The sequence below is a fragment of the Diadema setosum genome, chromosome 1, assembly GCF_964275005.1.
Source record: "Diadema setosum chromosome 1, eeDiaSeto1, whole genome shotgun sequence".
Taxonomy (NCBI): Eukaryota; Metazoa; Echinodermata; class Echinoidea; order Diadematoida; family Diadematidae; genus Diadema; species Diadema setosum.
In genome coordinates this window covers 15,313,206-15,326,928 of record NC_092685.1, presented here as the reverse complement: position 1 = coordinate 15,326,928, position 13,723 = coordinate 15,313,206, and the positions used below count along the sequence as shown (strand labels likewise).

At 38.4% G+C, this 13,723-nt stretch overlaps 1 protein-coding gene across 1 annotated transcript in view; it reads right to left on the bottom strand.

The window, feature by feature from the left end:
• Window positions 1-13,723, bottom strand: part of LOC140237255 (neuronal acetylcholine receptor subunit alpha-10-like) — a 159,087-nt gene that overhangs the window by 93,852 nt on the left and 51,512 nt on the right. The window contains exon 3 of the mRNA XM_072317202.1: window positions 5,044-5,195. Coding sequence (XP_072173303.1) covers window positions 5,044-5,195 — 152 coding nt within the window. The remainder of the gene's footprint in view (window positions 1-5,043; window positions 5,196-13,723) is intronic.

Below are 13,723 nucleotides of genomic sequence, written 5' to 3'. Positions count from 1 at the left end.
GAGGCGAGGATTCAGTTTTTAACTTTTTTTTTTTGCAAGAGAATGGGAAACCACGTCATCAAAAGTTAAACAGCTTACAATTCTAAGAGGAACTCAAAGTTTATCTAATGAAAACTGGTTTTGAAATGGCTGATATATCAAAAAACAAAGTAAAACAAAGCAATCCTAATAAAAGGCGGGTCCCACCTTTTACCAAGATGGCTTTGTTTTGGATATCTCAGCCATTTAAAAACCAATTTTCATCAAATAAACTTTGAGTTCCTCTTAGAATTATATGTTCTTTTATATTTCATTAGAGGTTATCTAAAAAAAATCATCATAAAAAAGTTTGAAACGCGAAGCCCCATACTCAACCGAAACTGTACTATCCCTTTAATGATATTCATCATTACATCTTGTCTGATTTTATTGTATTGCTGAGACACACAAGACGTGTCACCGGCTTCTACATGTTTTAGAGTGTTAGTGTACCCTCACGTTTATAAGATTACCTTCTCTTCTTTCACCATTTAAACACTTTTATTCCTATATAAGAATATGTATGTATATGATAGATGGAAATTATCTCGTGCTTCTGAATGCTTCGGATATTTTATTTTTCCTGCAGGAAGAATATACGGAAATCAGCGTACACATTCACAGAATAGAGAAACTGTCCCCACAAATAGTGTAACATGACGAAACATTTTTCCTTGAATAAAATGACTTACTGATTTTGAACGTCTTTTTATTTTTTGTCCCCGCCGAACGAGTTCGAGCACGGGACTATGAAACGGGCTCCGTACGTGTGTGTGTCCGTGTGTCCGTCCGTCCGTCCGTGTGTCCGTCCGTCCGTGTGTCCGTGTGTGCGTCCGTGTGTGATCAAAATGTTCAAAATGCTACTCCTTCGCCATTTCTAACCCGATTTTGATTCTGTTTGCTTTATATGATAGCACTACATGGGAGCTTTGAAACTTCTATACAGAATTTCAGTTGTGACCTTTGACCTTGACCTTTGACCTATATTGTACATTTTGCTTCAAAATGCTACTCCTTCGCCATTTCTAACCCGATTTTGATTCCGTTTGCCTTATATGATGGCACTAGGTGAGGGCTTCAAAACTTGTACACAGAATTTTGACCTTTGACTTCTTTGACCTTTGACCTTGATTTTTGACCTATATTGTACATTGCCTACAAAATGCTACTCCTTCGCCATTTGTAACCCGATTTTGATTCCGTTTGCTTTATGTGATGGCACTAGGTGAGGGCTTCAAACTTCTACACAGAATTTTGACCTTTGACCTTGATTTTTGACCTGTATTGTACATTTTCCTACCAAATGCTACTCCCTCGCCATTTCTAACCCGATTTCGATTCCGTTTGCTTTATGTGATGGCACTAGGTGAGGGCTTCAAAACTTCTACACAGAATTTTGACCTTTGACTTCTTTGACCTTTGACCTTGATTTTTTTACCTATATTGTACATTGGCTACAAAATGCTACTCCTTCGCCATTTCTAACCCGATTTCGATTCCGTTTGCTTTATGTGATGGCACTAGGTGAGGGCTTCAAAACTTCTACATAGAATTTTGACCTTTGACCTCTTTGACCTTTGACCTTCATCTTTTTACCTATATTGTACATTTTGCTACTGAATGCTACTTCCGGCGGGGACATATATTACGCACCGCGTAATTTCTACTTTTCCTTGTATTTTTTTAAATATCAACTAATTTCCCGAGAATGGTTCGTGGCAGGATGGCGAGTAAATCTACAAGTCAATCGAGGGAAACTAGAGCGTTTTGTAAAGATGTGTTACTGTTCAGTCGCTTTGATTCAAAATGAGAGAATAGGTTCGGAATTGTTTCAATCAATCAGACAACTACAGTCGGATATTCCAAATTTAATTTTCTATAGCATTGTAGTTGTTTTTTGTACATCTTTTTTTGTCGTTCTCTTGATCTGGAGAACATAATGAGGAGTTTTTTTTTCTACAATATCTTTCGGCGATGCATTAATGTACAAGTACATTACGTCTTTACACTATTGTATTCATATCTACCGTAGATAACTGAATGGATTATACTCAACGTCTATATTTGAAATTTCAACTTAAGATAGGGTCAACCACATGCACACACACATATGTGACCGTGCACCACAAAACAAACAAAAGGTCGCATCGCTTGATTTTAAGTGAGGACTCAAAGGAGGTGAAATAGTTTAACCAAGTCAATCTTGAGTTTTCCATATTTTCTGAAAGAGCTATTCTTCTACATTATTCTTCAGTTTTGTATCTTAACATGAATGGGAAAGTGTGATTTTAGCAGTTTTTCTACAACCTTTTTCGGGGGAAGAGTAGAATGATAAGGTCGCTAAGAGGTCGCTTTTCATGTCTTGAAATCCTTTGCGCGCTCTTCACTTTCAAGTCTATTAACTTTTGAAAAGATGATGCTTCTGGTTTGAAAGTTAGCAATAATCATGGACAGAGTAGGTTAATAGAACATGCTTAATTTCAGTTTAATATGATAATCCCTTCATTGTTGTTGCTCCGGTGGTTTACATCCTGTGTTTTGTCCCTTTCATGGCCCAACTAGCACGGATTGGTAAATATTAAGCGCTTGAACAGACCGTGTACTTCAGAACCTCTTTTCTCAGTTCACACTTTTCCAGAATGTGTGCTTTCTTTCCAGTATTTAGGTAGGTTAGGGGAGTCCATTTGAATTGAGTTATACATCATTTTAAAGCTTAGAGTCTGCTCTTTCAGAATCTGCCCTTAACTAAAAATCCATGTCTGGCGACTTTTTGTTGGTTTTGTGGTGCAGGGTCACATATATATATACTTACACTCACACACACTTACACGTACACACACATGCTCGCGCAGACACACACAGACACACACAGACACACAGACACACACACAAACACACACACACACACAACTATCCTTATACCCACCTATCTTCTTTCCAATCAGCCCTTCTCTCGATGGCTTGTATAGACAAGATATATCATTGCAATATCATATCATCTCATTTTTGTGCGGGGCATTAATGGCATTAGACTGTGAATCAAAACAGCAAGTGGCTGATGTCTGCAGGCATGTTGATCCATGTTACCTTTTATGTTTTTACAATCACCGGTAGCTCCGACGTCTTATTAAAAATATGTTGGCTTCGGCTTGAAAAGACTATCATTCCTTCTACTCGTTACTTCCCGACATGTGTCCCGGATTAAGCTGAGACGCAATCGATTGTAATTTCGTTCAGAACACAGTTGGCTTACTTGCGATAATGACAACTCGCCCTTTACGTCATAAACATTTTCTTTTCATGACTACGAAGAAAAATACTTCATTGTGCTTAATAAGTATTCGTCTAATATTTACTCCTCAAAAAATAAAGATAAAACAGATAGTACCGCTAATATTCTGTATGTGATAGATGCACAATACTGAGTCACCATCCTGTAGACAGTGAAATGCATAGTACGCCTTTCTTTTTTTTTTGAAAACGCCTTTTCACGGCTAGAATTGAAGAGTATGTGCTCATTAATGTTGGAAATTATGTTGTGTAGTGAATTTTTTGGGGGGGCAAAAAGAATATCAATGTAAATTTTTTGTTACGGAAGGATGTACAATGTGAAATATTGCCAGCTTAGAAACCAAAGTACACTGACATAGCCCGCCACCATCATATAACCTTCTGGATGTTCGGATCCCAGCATGATTTGTATTGTTGTTTCTCTGTGATGGTATTTTTTCTTCTTCCTGTGGGTGACGAGTAACTGAGTCATGATTAATAAATATTCAAGAGATTAATGAAAAAACTGTTTCCCTTTTGCGCTGCCTCGTTTGCTCGAATCAATTCATCCAATTTCGGAAAAAAACAAAAAAAAAACGTCGAATCTTTCAGTTCATTCGATTGGGTGTTGCAATTCCCCTGTCGGAGTATGTCGGCTTCTAGGTAGAAATGGGGGCAAGTTAATAATACTTTACTTACATTTTCCTTTCATTTCGTCATTCATGACGCCATGGAAGAACTTCAGGTATCTAAAGAAATGTTTTATGAAGTTGTTCTTACTTTGACCTCATATAAACAACAACAAAACAAAAATATTTACTAAGGCGCTGGGATAAACTTTTGTTACATAGCTAAGCCATCTGACTTTGTATAACATTTCGAAAAGATGCCACCAAATTTTTGATAGGGGTCATTCCATACGGCCCAAGAGTTTAAAACTGAAAAAAAAAAAGAACAACGAGTTATACAGCCCATGAGCTTTACACAAGGCAAATAAGGTTCATGAGTCCGACAACATGCAAGTAATCAATGTCAAATTTCGAGGATGCAAGAATTGTTTCATCGAGATTCGGAGTCTGCACCCTCGAAAAACCATCAAGACACACTGGGTCGACGGTGAAACAAGGTTAAGCCTCTGACACCCAGACTAACACAACATCTACGGGAGATCATCAGTGCAGTTCTTGGATAATTTACAGGAGTCGTATGAGATTCTTGGACAATGCAGGGTACCCCAACGTGTTGTCTCCGTGATTGCATTGAGCAGGGTAGAGAAAATACGACTGATCTGTTTTAATGATATTTTAGTTACCGTTATTTCCTCCATCCCACGAAAGAGCAAGATTTAATGTCCTCGTCGCTACTCTGCGAATAGTTATGAGCTCTGGAAACGTGATGACTTCTGATATCAAAGTTGCCACAGACAAATCTAATGCTAATCAAGTGGGTTTCAATTTTTTTATTGGTCATTGAATATCTAAGTCCTATGTAATCATCAGAGATGGATAGATAGATACATACATAGATAGGTAGATAGATAGATAGACAGACAGATAGATAGACAAACGGAGAGGCGGTACAGAGAAGAAAATGGTAAAGAGAAAAAAGAGGTAGCGAGAGAGAGAGAAAGAAAGAGATATCACAGACAGATTTGCGATTAGAAAGGAAGAGGGACAGACACATGAAACATTCAAAATAAAGCATATTTTCCCTATACATCTGTATACATACTTATATATCATTTTTGATACTTACGAACTTTATGATTTGGGAGGGTAAGAAGCGGAAAGAGACCCAAACCGGTCTGTTAGCATCCCGCACTGGTCGGGCAGCCTTGTGTCCATACTCTCCCATCAACTTGTTGATCAGATCTTTTTCTCCTCGGCCGGTAGAGATCGTTATTCTCTCTGTATGATTAAAAAAAAAAGTAAAAAAAGACGAGAGAATTTTACATAAAGAAGTAAAAATGCACTCTGAGTGAGTGTAATGTTATGTATTGCAAAAGTAATCCTGAACGATGTGACATAACCATGTGTAATTTTGATGTTTAAATGTGTATCATCAAAGTTGTTCTGTCATTTAAATCTTACAATCACGTGACATGAAAACGTCTGACTAAAAGAATTATGCCAGACATTCGACATGATTGTACAATTTCTGCAATCGCGTGGGCTTAGAGCGTAGAGCAGTATCTACTCTGTCATACATTTCTGATTTCAAGTAATGACTTAAAATTTCTTGAGACACTCGCCATTGATACTTTATGATCATCTGCTGATACCGCACTTAATACAAAATACCTTTCTTTGAAGTTGTCGATATCTAATTTCACGCTTATTCACAGTAACTTAAAGAAAAAGGTATTTTTATTACACATATTGCTCCCTGTCCACTCACCCGATTGTATACTATTACTATTCATTGTTCTTAGAAACCATTTTCTTATGCCGCGATTCTTTGTGTGCTTTTTGTGTGTTTTTGTTTCACCAACTTTTCCCTGCCATGGCAACCTTTCACTGTGAATCGGATGAGCAAACATATTTAGTGTACACGTTTCAAACAAACTGAATAAAATCATACGATCGATTCAAATGCATAATCTTCCATGAATCATAATTAGTTTACCTTCGCTATTAGGCGCTGGAAAAGTTTGTAAAAATGTCACTATAAAGATAACCGTGCCCTGCAGGTGCCATGGTATTGTCTTTGGGTAATGGAAACATTACATCTCACGAAGCTCGTACAAATACAGTTAGTCGGAAACGATCAGCTGAATAAACAGTCATCTATGCCTGAGCACGGACTTGTCCTGTGGCAAAAAGAAACCAGATTCTTTGGGGATCTCATGCTTGTACAACCCTGTGTCACGAACCATAATATGTCATTATCAGACGAAGACATTACATTTAAAATGAATTGTTATATTATCTCTTGTTTTTACATATTATGTGAATCGTTGAATAATGTGCATCGGCGAGACCAACCGTGAACTAGTGACCCCCTTTATCCGCTGCAGTAATGATTACAGAGTCTACTCTCAACAAAACAAAACAAAACAAAACAAAACAAAACAAAACAAAACAAAACAAAACGTAAATAAGAATGAACATCAAGAACCGAATTTTTCATCTCCTTCTTTTACCAGGAAAATATTTACTAACGTTTATATTATCACCATATAAGTCTTTTAAGATTTAAACATGACAGATGCAAACCTACATGTGTGCACGTATTGAGAACACGAAACAAGAAGTTAAGCTTTACCACCTTAAAAACAACAACTGAGTGTTGAACTATTCATGAGAGAATTAATTGAAATTCAAATTACACAGAGATTTCGTTCGTGAAACTTATTTGAAATCTATGAATAACCCAAACAGACTTCTCAGCGTCAGTTGCTAATAATCTCGAAAGCATCTTAACTTCACACTCAGCTCTGGTAGATTGCTATGCCTAAAGTTCGTTGGAAGGAAGAGCTTTAACGAAAACATGACTGAGCATGCTGAGAAGGACATTTTCGAATGGTAATAGTAAATTGATAGAAGTATGACGCTCCTAAATTGTAATAAATGCTTCCTAATATCATAATGCAGGGCGCATGGCGAAATACTAGCTTGGTCATTGCAGTTGGTTTACTTTGAATCAACGTGACTCTCCGTCTTCAATTAACGATGAGCTCTTTTGGATGAACATTGATTATTCAGCCTTTTATGCACAGCTCCTCTAAAATGACCCTGTGAAGTGCCCCAATCTGAGGCATGCAGTTCTCTTATTTCGCGATTCATGATGTGAGCACACAGGGTGTACTTTCAATTTCCTGTCTCTGTCTTTTGCCAAGCTATTTACTGCTGAAAGATGGACTACCTAGATCCGTCCACCGGACAGATGAGGTTGAATATGACTAATATCCCTACTCAGGTTCTCTTTCTGTGTCACGGATGATCCACCTTTCCATTTAATTTACTAGGGCGGGGCGGAGCGCCACGCTGGACGGAAGTGTGCCAGAACACCTGGTCACCGTAGGAACGAGGATGAGAGAGAGGTGGGAATCAGGGCCGGATGGGGAGGGAAGAAGGCTAATGGTGGACACCCCAAGGACTTCTCACACGTAAAATCCGTGGTCTTCTCACTATTTACCTCCTTTTTCTAATCACATCTAGACTAAACCACACATCAACCTCTAAGTGCACTTTTTGTGTCCAACTGTGCATCACCCCGGTAATTTTGTTCTGATCCTGTCATGCCAGATGTGACTATCTACTGAATGCAGCTATGAGTGATACATTCAATGCAGCTGCAAACGTCTTTAAAATCTTTTGACAGAGGGTTGGTTCATGCAGTCCTTCGCACAGAGAAAAGCATTGAATACAAACCTATGAAAATCATTATGTTTTAGCACCTAAACAAGTATGGATAAGTATGACATGACTTTTGTATTTTCAATGCAAACTCAACGCAACCCAACCCAACCCAACCCAAAGTTAAGTCATGACGTTTCAGGGGAATGATGCGAGACAGATAAGTCGAAATCTGCAACGCAGTCTCATCGCCTCTTGGAAGTCGCGTTATAATGTTCACATGCCTCAAAAAGCGCATTCCACTTTCATCCCATATAGATTTTGAAATCTGAGTTTGAATCCTGTAAGTGCAGGCTGCCAACGCCCTAACCGGCAGCACACCCTGCTTCTATTTTTTTTCCCTTTTCACTGGCAGTCTACGGTTTCGGTTCTATCAGTCACTGCCACATTTGCGCTGGAGATTTCCATTAATTTCCCTCAATCAGTGCCATCCACGCCAGGCCCGAACGAAGGGCAATCGGAAGAATTGAACTCCCCTCGCACATCGCTCAGACTTCCAGAAGTGCTGACTATCAACAAATTGAACTTAACATTTGGCATGCAAGCTCAATTAAAAAATTCCCGTCGCTTATCCACGCGACTGATGACAACAGATGTGTCCAACTCGAACACCATAATGAGATAACCACTCTGTTTATTCTGGAAGTGATGAAACGAGAACAGAATTCGTCTAATAATGGCAGTGTAATAAGCTGAATATGATTGCTTTGTAATGACTTCTATTCATTTTCCTGGCACATAACAAGATTCACTTCCACTGCATGGAACAATTCCCAGGGTTGAATAATAAAAGAATCAAACGTATTCGCATCATTTACGGCAACATTTATGACATCAAAAGTTGTGAAATGCACAAGTTTGTGACAAAATACTCTTATAGATTTGTATCTCTCGTGACATAATAATATTTCTTAACTTATTCTATTTCAATATGCCTGTGTGCTATGTTTCCTTGGAAAGTGGTTGAATGATGGAAAAATAGGCCTGCATATGTATGTCATAATGACCATTAACCATATTCGGGTTAGGCCTTATGATGCTGCAACCTACAGTGTGAAAGACTAGCTTTGTTCTGAAGGCAATTTGGGTCACAAACATAACTGGTATGACTTTGATATTTGTTTAAAGTGCTGAAAGAGATATATCCTTATTCTCCTATCTTTTATATTGTGTATTATGAACAATTGTTTTACTTGTTATACTCGCATTGATATTCTTTTAAAATACAATCAATGCCGGTGGTGGAGAATATGTTTCAGAGTAGGAAAACTGGCGGTACAAAGGTAGTTTACCCAGTGGTGTTTAATATTCAGGTCATGCGCAGAAACTATTTAAGGTCAGCGGCAACTGAATAGAGGTGTTCTTTCTCCCTCCCCACTTCTTCCCCCGTTAAATTCATAGTTTTACGCTCCACAAGGACCAACTAACCCACAGGCGAACAGAGAACCTGTGACATGATATTAAGGAGTGAAGTAAACCCCTTATACAAGGTTGGAGGTAAGGTTTTTTCCTTGTTGTCTAGTGGAACACTTTTGGCGTTTTGCAAAAATGCAGCCCATAGATGTTGGGAGTTTCCTTGAGTCCTGAGTAGGACAGACACCTACTTTTATTTGGAGCACAGGAGGAGGATTGCACTTTCAACACTGATCGTTTGTGTTTTGTGAATTGTTTTAATTCAGTTGGATGGATTCTTCAAGTAAGACTTGACCATTCTCAATTTGAAAGAAACCGTCCAATCAAATGGAAGAACTCCGGAAAGTTTAATCTTGCTCTTATTGTATAACTCTCATATGTTCTTTCCAAATACTCTGAATGCACAAAAAGTTAAAATTCCCATTTAGTAATATTCCTCAACTTTCTTCACTCGTTATAATGCTCTTTTATGTATTCGAGTATGCGATCTTTTCATTTGATTTTATATCATGCTTTAAATCAAGTGAGGCATTCTGATTTTTTTCCTAGTCACGTCATGCCATGCATATCTAAATATTTCCTCGAGAAACTACCCTAAAAATAATCTGTGGATAGACAAAGCTTAAATACACATAAAGGATATATTTAAAAGCATCCTAGACCACATTCTGTATGTGTTTTTTCTTCCTATTTCTGAACATTATTTTGGTAATATTTACACGTAAGCTGCCGATAGATTTTGATTACCGGACACTGAGTTTTGAAAAAAGACAGACATCCATGGAGAGATAGATATGGTTGGCGAAAAGTTCACAATTTGTCGCACCACATAATCAATCGTGATTCTTCTGAATCATATGGGGGGGGGGGGGGGGGAGGGACGATAATTCATAATGTCTTTGCTCATAAGCTCCCAGAGATCTACCAGTTAATTCATGTCCTTGAAGCGTATTAAAGAGAGATTGCTTTGGGTTGACGAATCCCGAGGAGGATAGATTCATTTCCAATGATTTCCATCGTCATCTTTGTATAGCCACAGGAAGCAATTAGGAAATTTTGACTTAATGGCTGTATATCATTCGAGTGGTTAATAGTAACAATTTCTGGTCACGTTCTCCTCTGTCTCTTCTAAGTGTCGATGTCAAAGAAACAAATAACAAACATATTGATTACAGTAAATGACCAAGATTTTGAAATAACTCTGTTGGCGAAGTACGTCAACATTGTTTCACTAATATATATATATATATATATATATATATATATATATATATATATATATATATTTATATATATATATATGTATATATATATATATATATATATATATATATATATATATATTTATACATACACATATATACTAATATATGTATACATATATATATATACATTGATGATTACGCTATAATACCGAATCATTCGACAGTTCCCAATATGTGCAGAATGCAGAAATTAACGTGAAAGGACTGGATATGAAAATGGAGAAGATGTATATCGATGGAAAAGTGCAGTGATGAAGAAGAGAATACAAAAATAAGAAAAAGAGAACGAGAAGAGAAAGTAGAAATGCAAAGGAGAGAGAGAGAAAGAGAAAAAAGACTGAAAAGAAGCAGGAAAAAAAAGTAATCGACTTCTTTGGAAGGACCTGACAAGATGGTGAATAAGAAAAAAGGGAAAAACAGATTGTATTATGGAGAGGATCGACAAAACGAGATGAAAAGGTACAAAGATGGAAAGAATCCAGGGCGTACGGAGCAGTTTCACTGCAGAATAGTTCAGTATCTATAGAGCGTGATGATAGAAAGTAATTCACTCGTAACTAAGGTTGAAAATGTCACCATATGCGTGCAAGTCGGATTCTACAGGAAACCGATCAGAAGGTGTATGAGATCGCAGGGTGTAATCGCATCGCATTCCTGGCTAGGGAATCAAACGGTATTGAGCAAGGACAAAAATAGAGTGTATAGAATAGATGGGGAATATCTTTTTAAAAAAGAAAGAAAAAAAGGAGAGTATAGAGAACTATAGCTTTTCGCATAAAAACTGATGATGTCATATTTTGTTGAACTTTTGCTAACTTCAAGTAGATTTACCTGCATTGGAACAGTAAACTTGTTAACGCCAGTGATTCGTATGAAGAAGAAAAAAAAAAACAAAAAAAAACCAAAACAAAACAAAAACCCATGCACCGGTATACAGGCGCATCCTCGCTGTCCTTCGGTTAATATTTTCTGCATTGGTTTTTCCTCATGGGCAATCCATACCACTATTTGTGGGTGGCCTAGCCCCCCACGAACCTCGTACTTCTCTATCTCAAATTGCGGGGGTAGGACTTTCAAGTCTAGCTCGTGTTTCTGATCATCACAATCTCCCTCGCGGTACGCTTAATGTTTCCAAAGAACTTCGCGACTCTAAAATCGGTCAAGAGATAGGCGACAAGATAGAGTCAAATAACCGGTAAAAGCGGATTGAAGTGACGATAAGATTGGGACAAACTTGCCGATATTCAAGCTGTCTGTTCGAATGAAGCTCTAGGCAGATTTCTACGAGGAGGATATCGCTCGAGTGAATGTGAATCTCCGTTGCCAAGAAGTGTTTAAGAGATTTCGTAGAGGTCTCCTTGTGAACAAGTAACTTGTATCCGCAGCTTCTATTGCTTTCAATTAGCGTATCCACTTTCTTATCTTTCGACCCCAAGTGAACCGTTAGTGGTAGTTATGTATCACCGTTTTAGAGGAACAGTGTTATGCTGCAGAATTTTATAATGTTTTTATCATTATCTGAAACTTACCTAGGTTATGTCGCTCAATCACACGTGATCAATCAATCGTGATCAATCACACGTGATCTTATATTTGCCCCATACCAAGCACAGACTGTCCCGTTTCTCTACATAATAATTATGGCCAAGGTCTGAAAGGTTCGCCCGGATGCCGGCGTTCCCCTAGGACTGTAACCTACGGCCTAAATGATCTCGATCTCAGCTGCTGTATCCACAGCACGTCGCTTTGATTTCTTATCTCACACTGCTCATGTTTGCCATGTGATTGTCACTCATGCATATTTACAGAGCACTTGAGGCTTTATCATGCAAGAGATAGAAAGAAAAGCCCATTATCAATTTATTGTCATGCACGGCGATTGGTATGTTGGATATCGAACAGACATAATTATGAGATCTATGTCTTATGGCCTTCGTACTTCTCATGAACCATGCAGTCAGAGCTTAGAATTGAGAAGAAAGGAAGTGTGTTTTTTTCTTCAAATATCAAGATCATAAAAGGACAGATAGTTTGTAACCATTGCCATATTTTATCCTAATCGCCAGGGTTATTGCATGGGTATTGTTCAGACACGATTTTTTTTCCTGTTTTTAGGGGGAGGGGGGCGCATACCTTCTAGCAAACAAATCAGCCTCGAATCTGCCTCCGTCTCATGAGGAAAAACAAAACAAAAACATCGTTAGAAGTGAGTACTAGATTGTCTGTATTCACACAAAATAAAAAAAAAATCTATCCACGAACATTAATCTGACGGTGAAGTTTTGCCGCTTCAAAAGACACTATGATTTCGTTAGGCCTTGGAGATATTCAATTTTAGGATAGTTGCATTATTGATTCCTGTATTATTGATTGCAAAGAAATGAGAAAAACAGGGAGACGAAGCATTATTAGAAGGTGATATGTAATCCTCGCGCTATCAGCGTCACAATTCTCGTTTCCCTTCGATGTCACTGGAACACATGTAAATGTCAGTGTCCACAGCTGAAAATGTGCTCTATCAGGCTCAGTTCGGATCGAGGCATAAGGGCTAATGGTGTCGCGCAATACTCTGACTGCAAACACAAATGACAACAAAGCACAATTTCTACAGAGCTCAAACGATCGCGGATATCACTAAAGTCATCTGCCTTATCGATCTCTATCTCACTGAGCCGGCGCAGTGCCTTTTCTCGTCGCACCCGAAGAGCGACAGGGCGAGAGTGTGGACCTGACCTCCAGCGGTGAATTGGGGAAAGTCATCTCCCTCTTGAGCATCTTTCTACCAGCTGAGATGCTTTCAAAAAATGAAACATCAACATAAAATTCAGAAAAAAAAAGATCTCTCTGTTGGAAGACATCAAGTCTCTTGTGGTCTTTTGTACAATCCATCCTATTTCATTTCTACCTTTTTCTCAATGTATGACAATTTTGCCATTTTGTTTTGTTTTTTCGGTCTGTATAGAATTCCCCCCATTTCCCCCCTTTGCTAAGTGCTCGGACAGCCGGACTGAACTCACGGATGCCTTTAGCCTCGCCACGAGTTAGACGCGCGCTCCCCAAGTGAAGTGGTTGCGAAAACATGCCGCGAGTGACTTATTGCCGAGAACGTTCTCGGCAAAGGACGTCAATAGTCTCACAAGAAGCGTAATTGGTGGTGTATTTGGCAAGTCGTGTCGCACAATACCCAGCAGCCACGATATTCATAATGGAATTAAATTGATTACCATCGATCTGACGCCAAAAGATAGACGAATGTTGTATGCTTAGTGCCCGGAACTATTTTCGGCACAAGGTTATCATACACGTTGCAATCCCATACGAGAGAGATAGAGAAGAATCAGAGAATAAGCACAATATTTTTGTTGCACTCACGGCACTTTAAATCATAAAACAAAATAG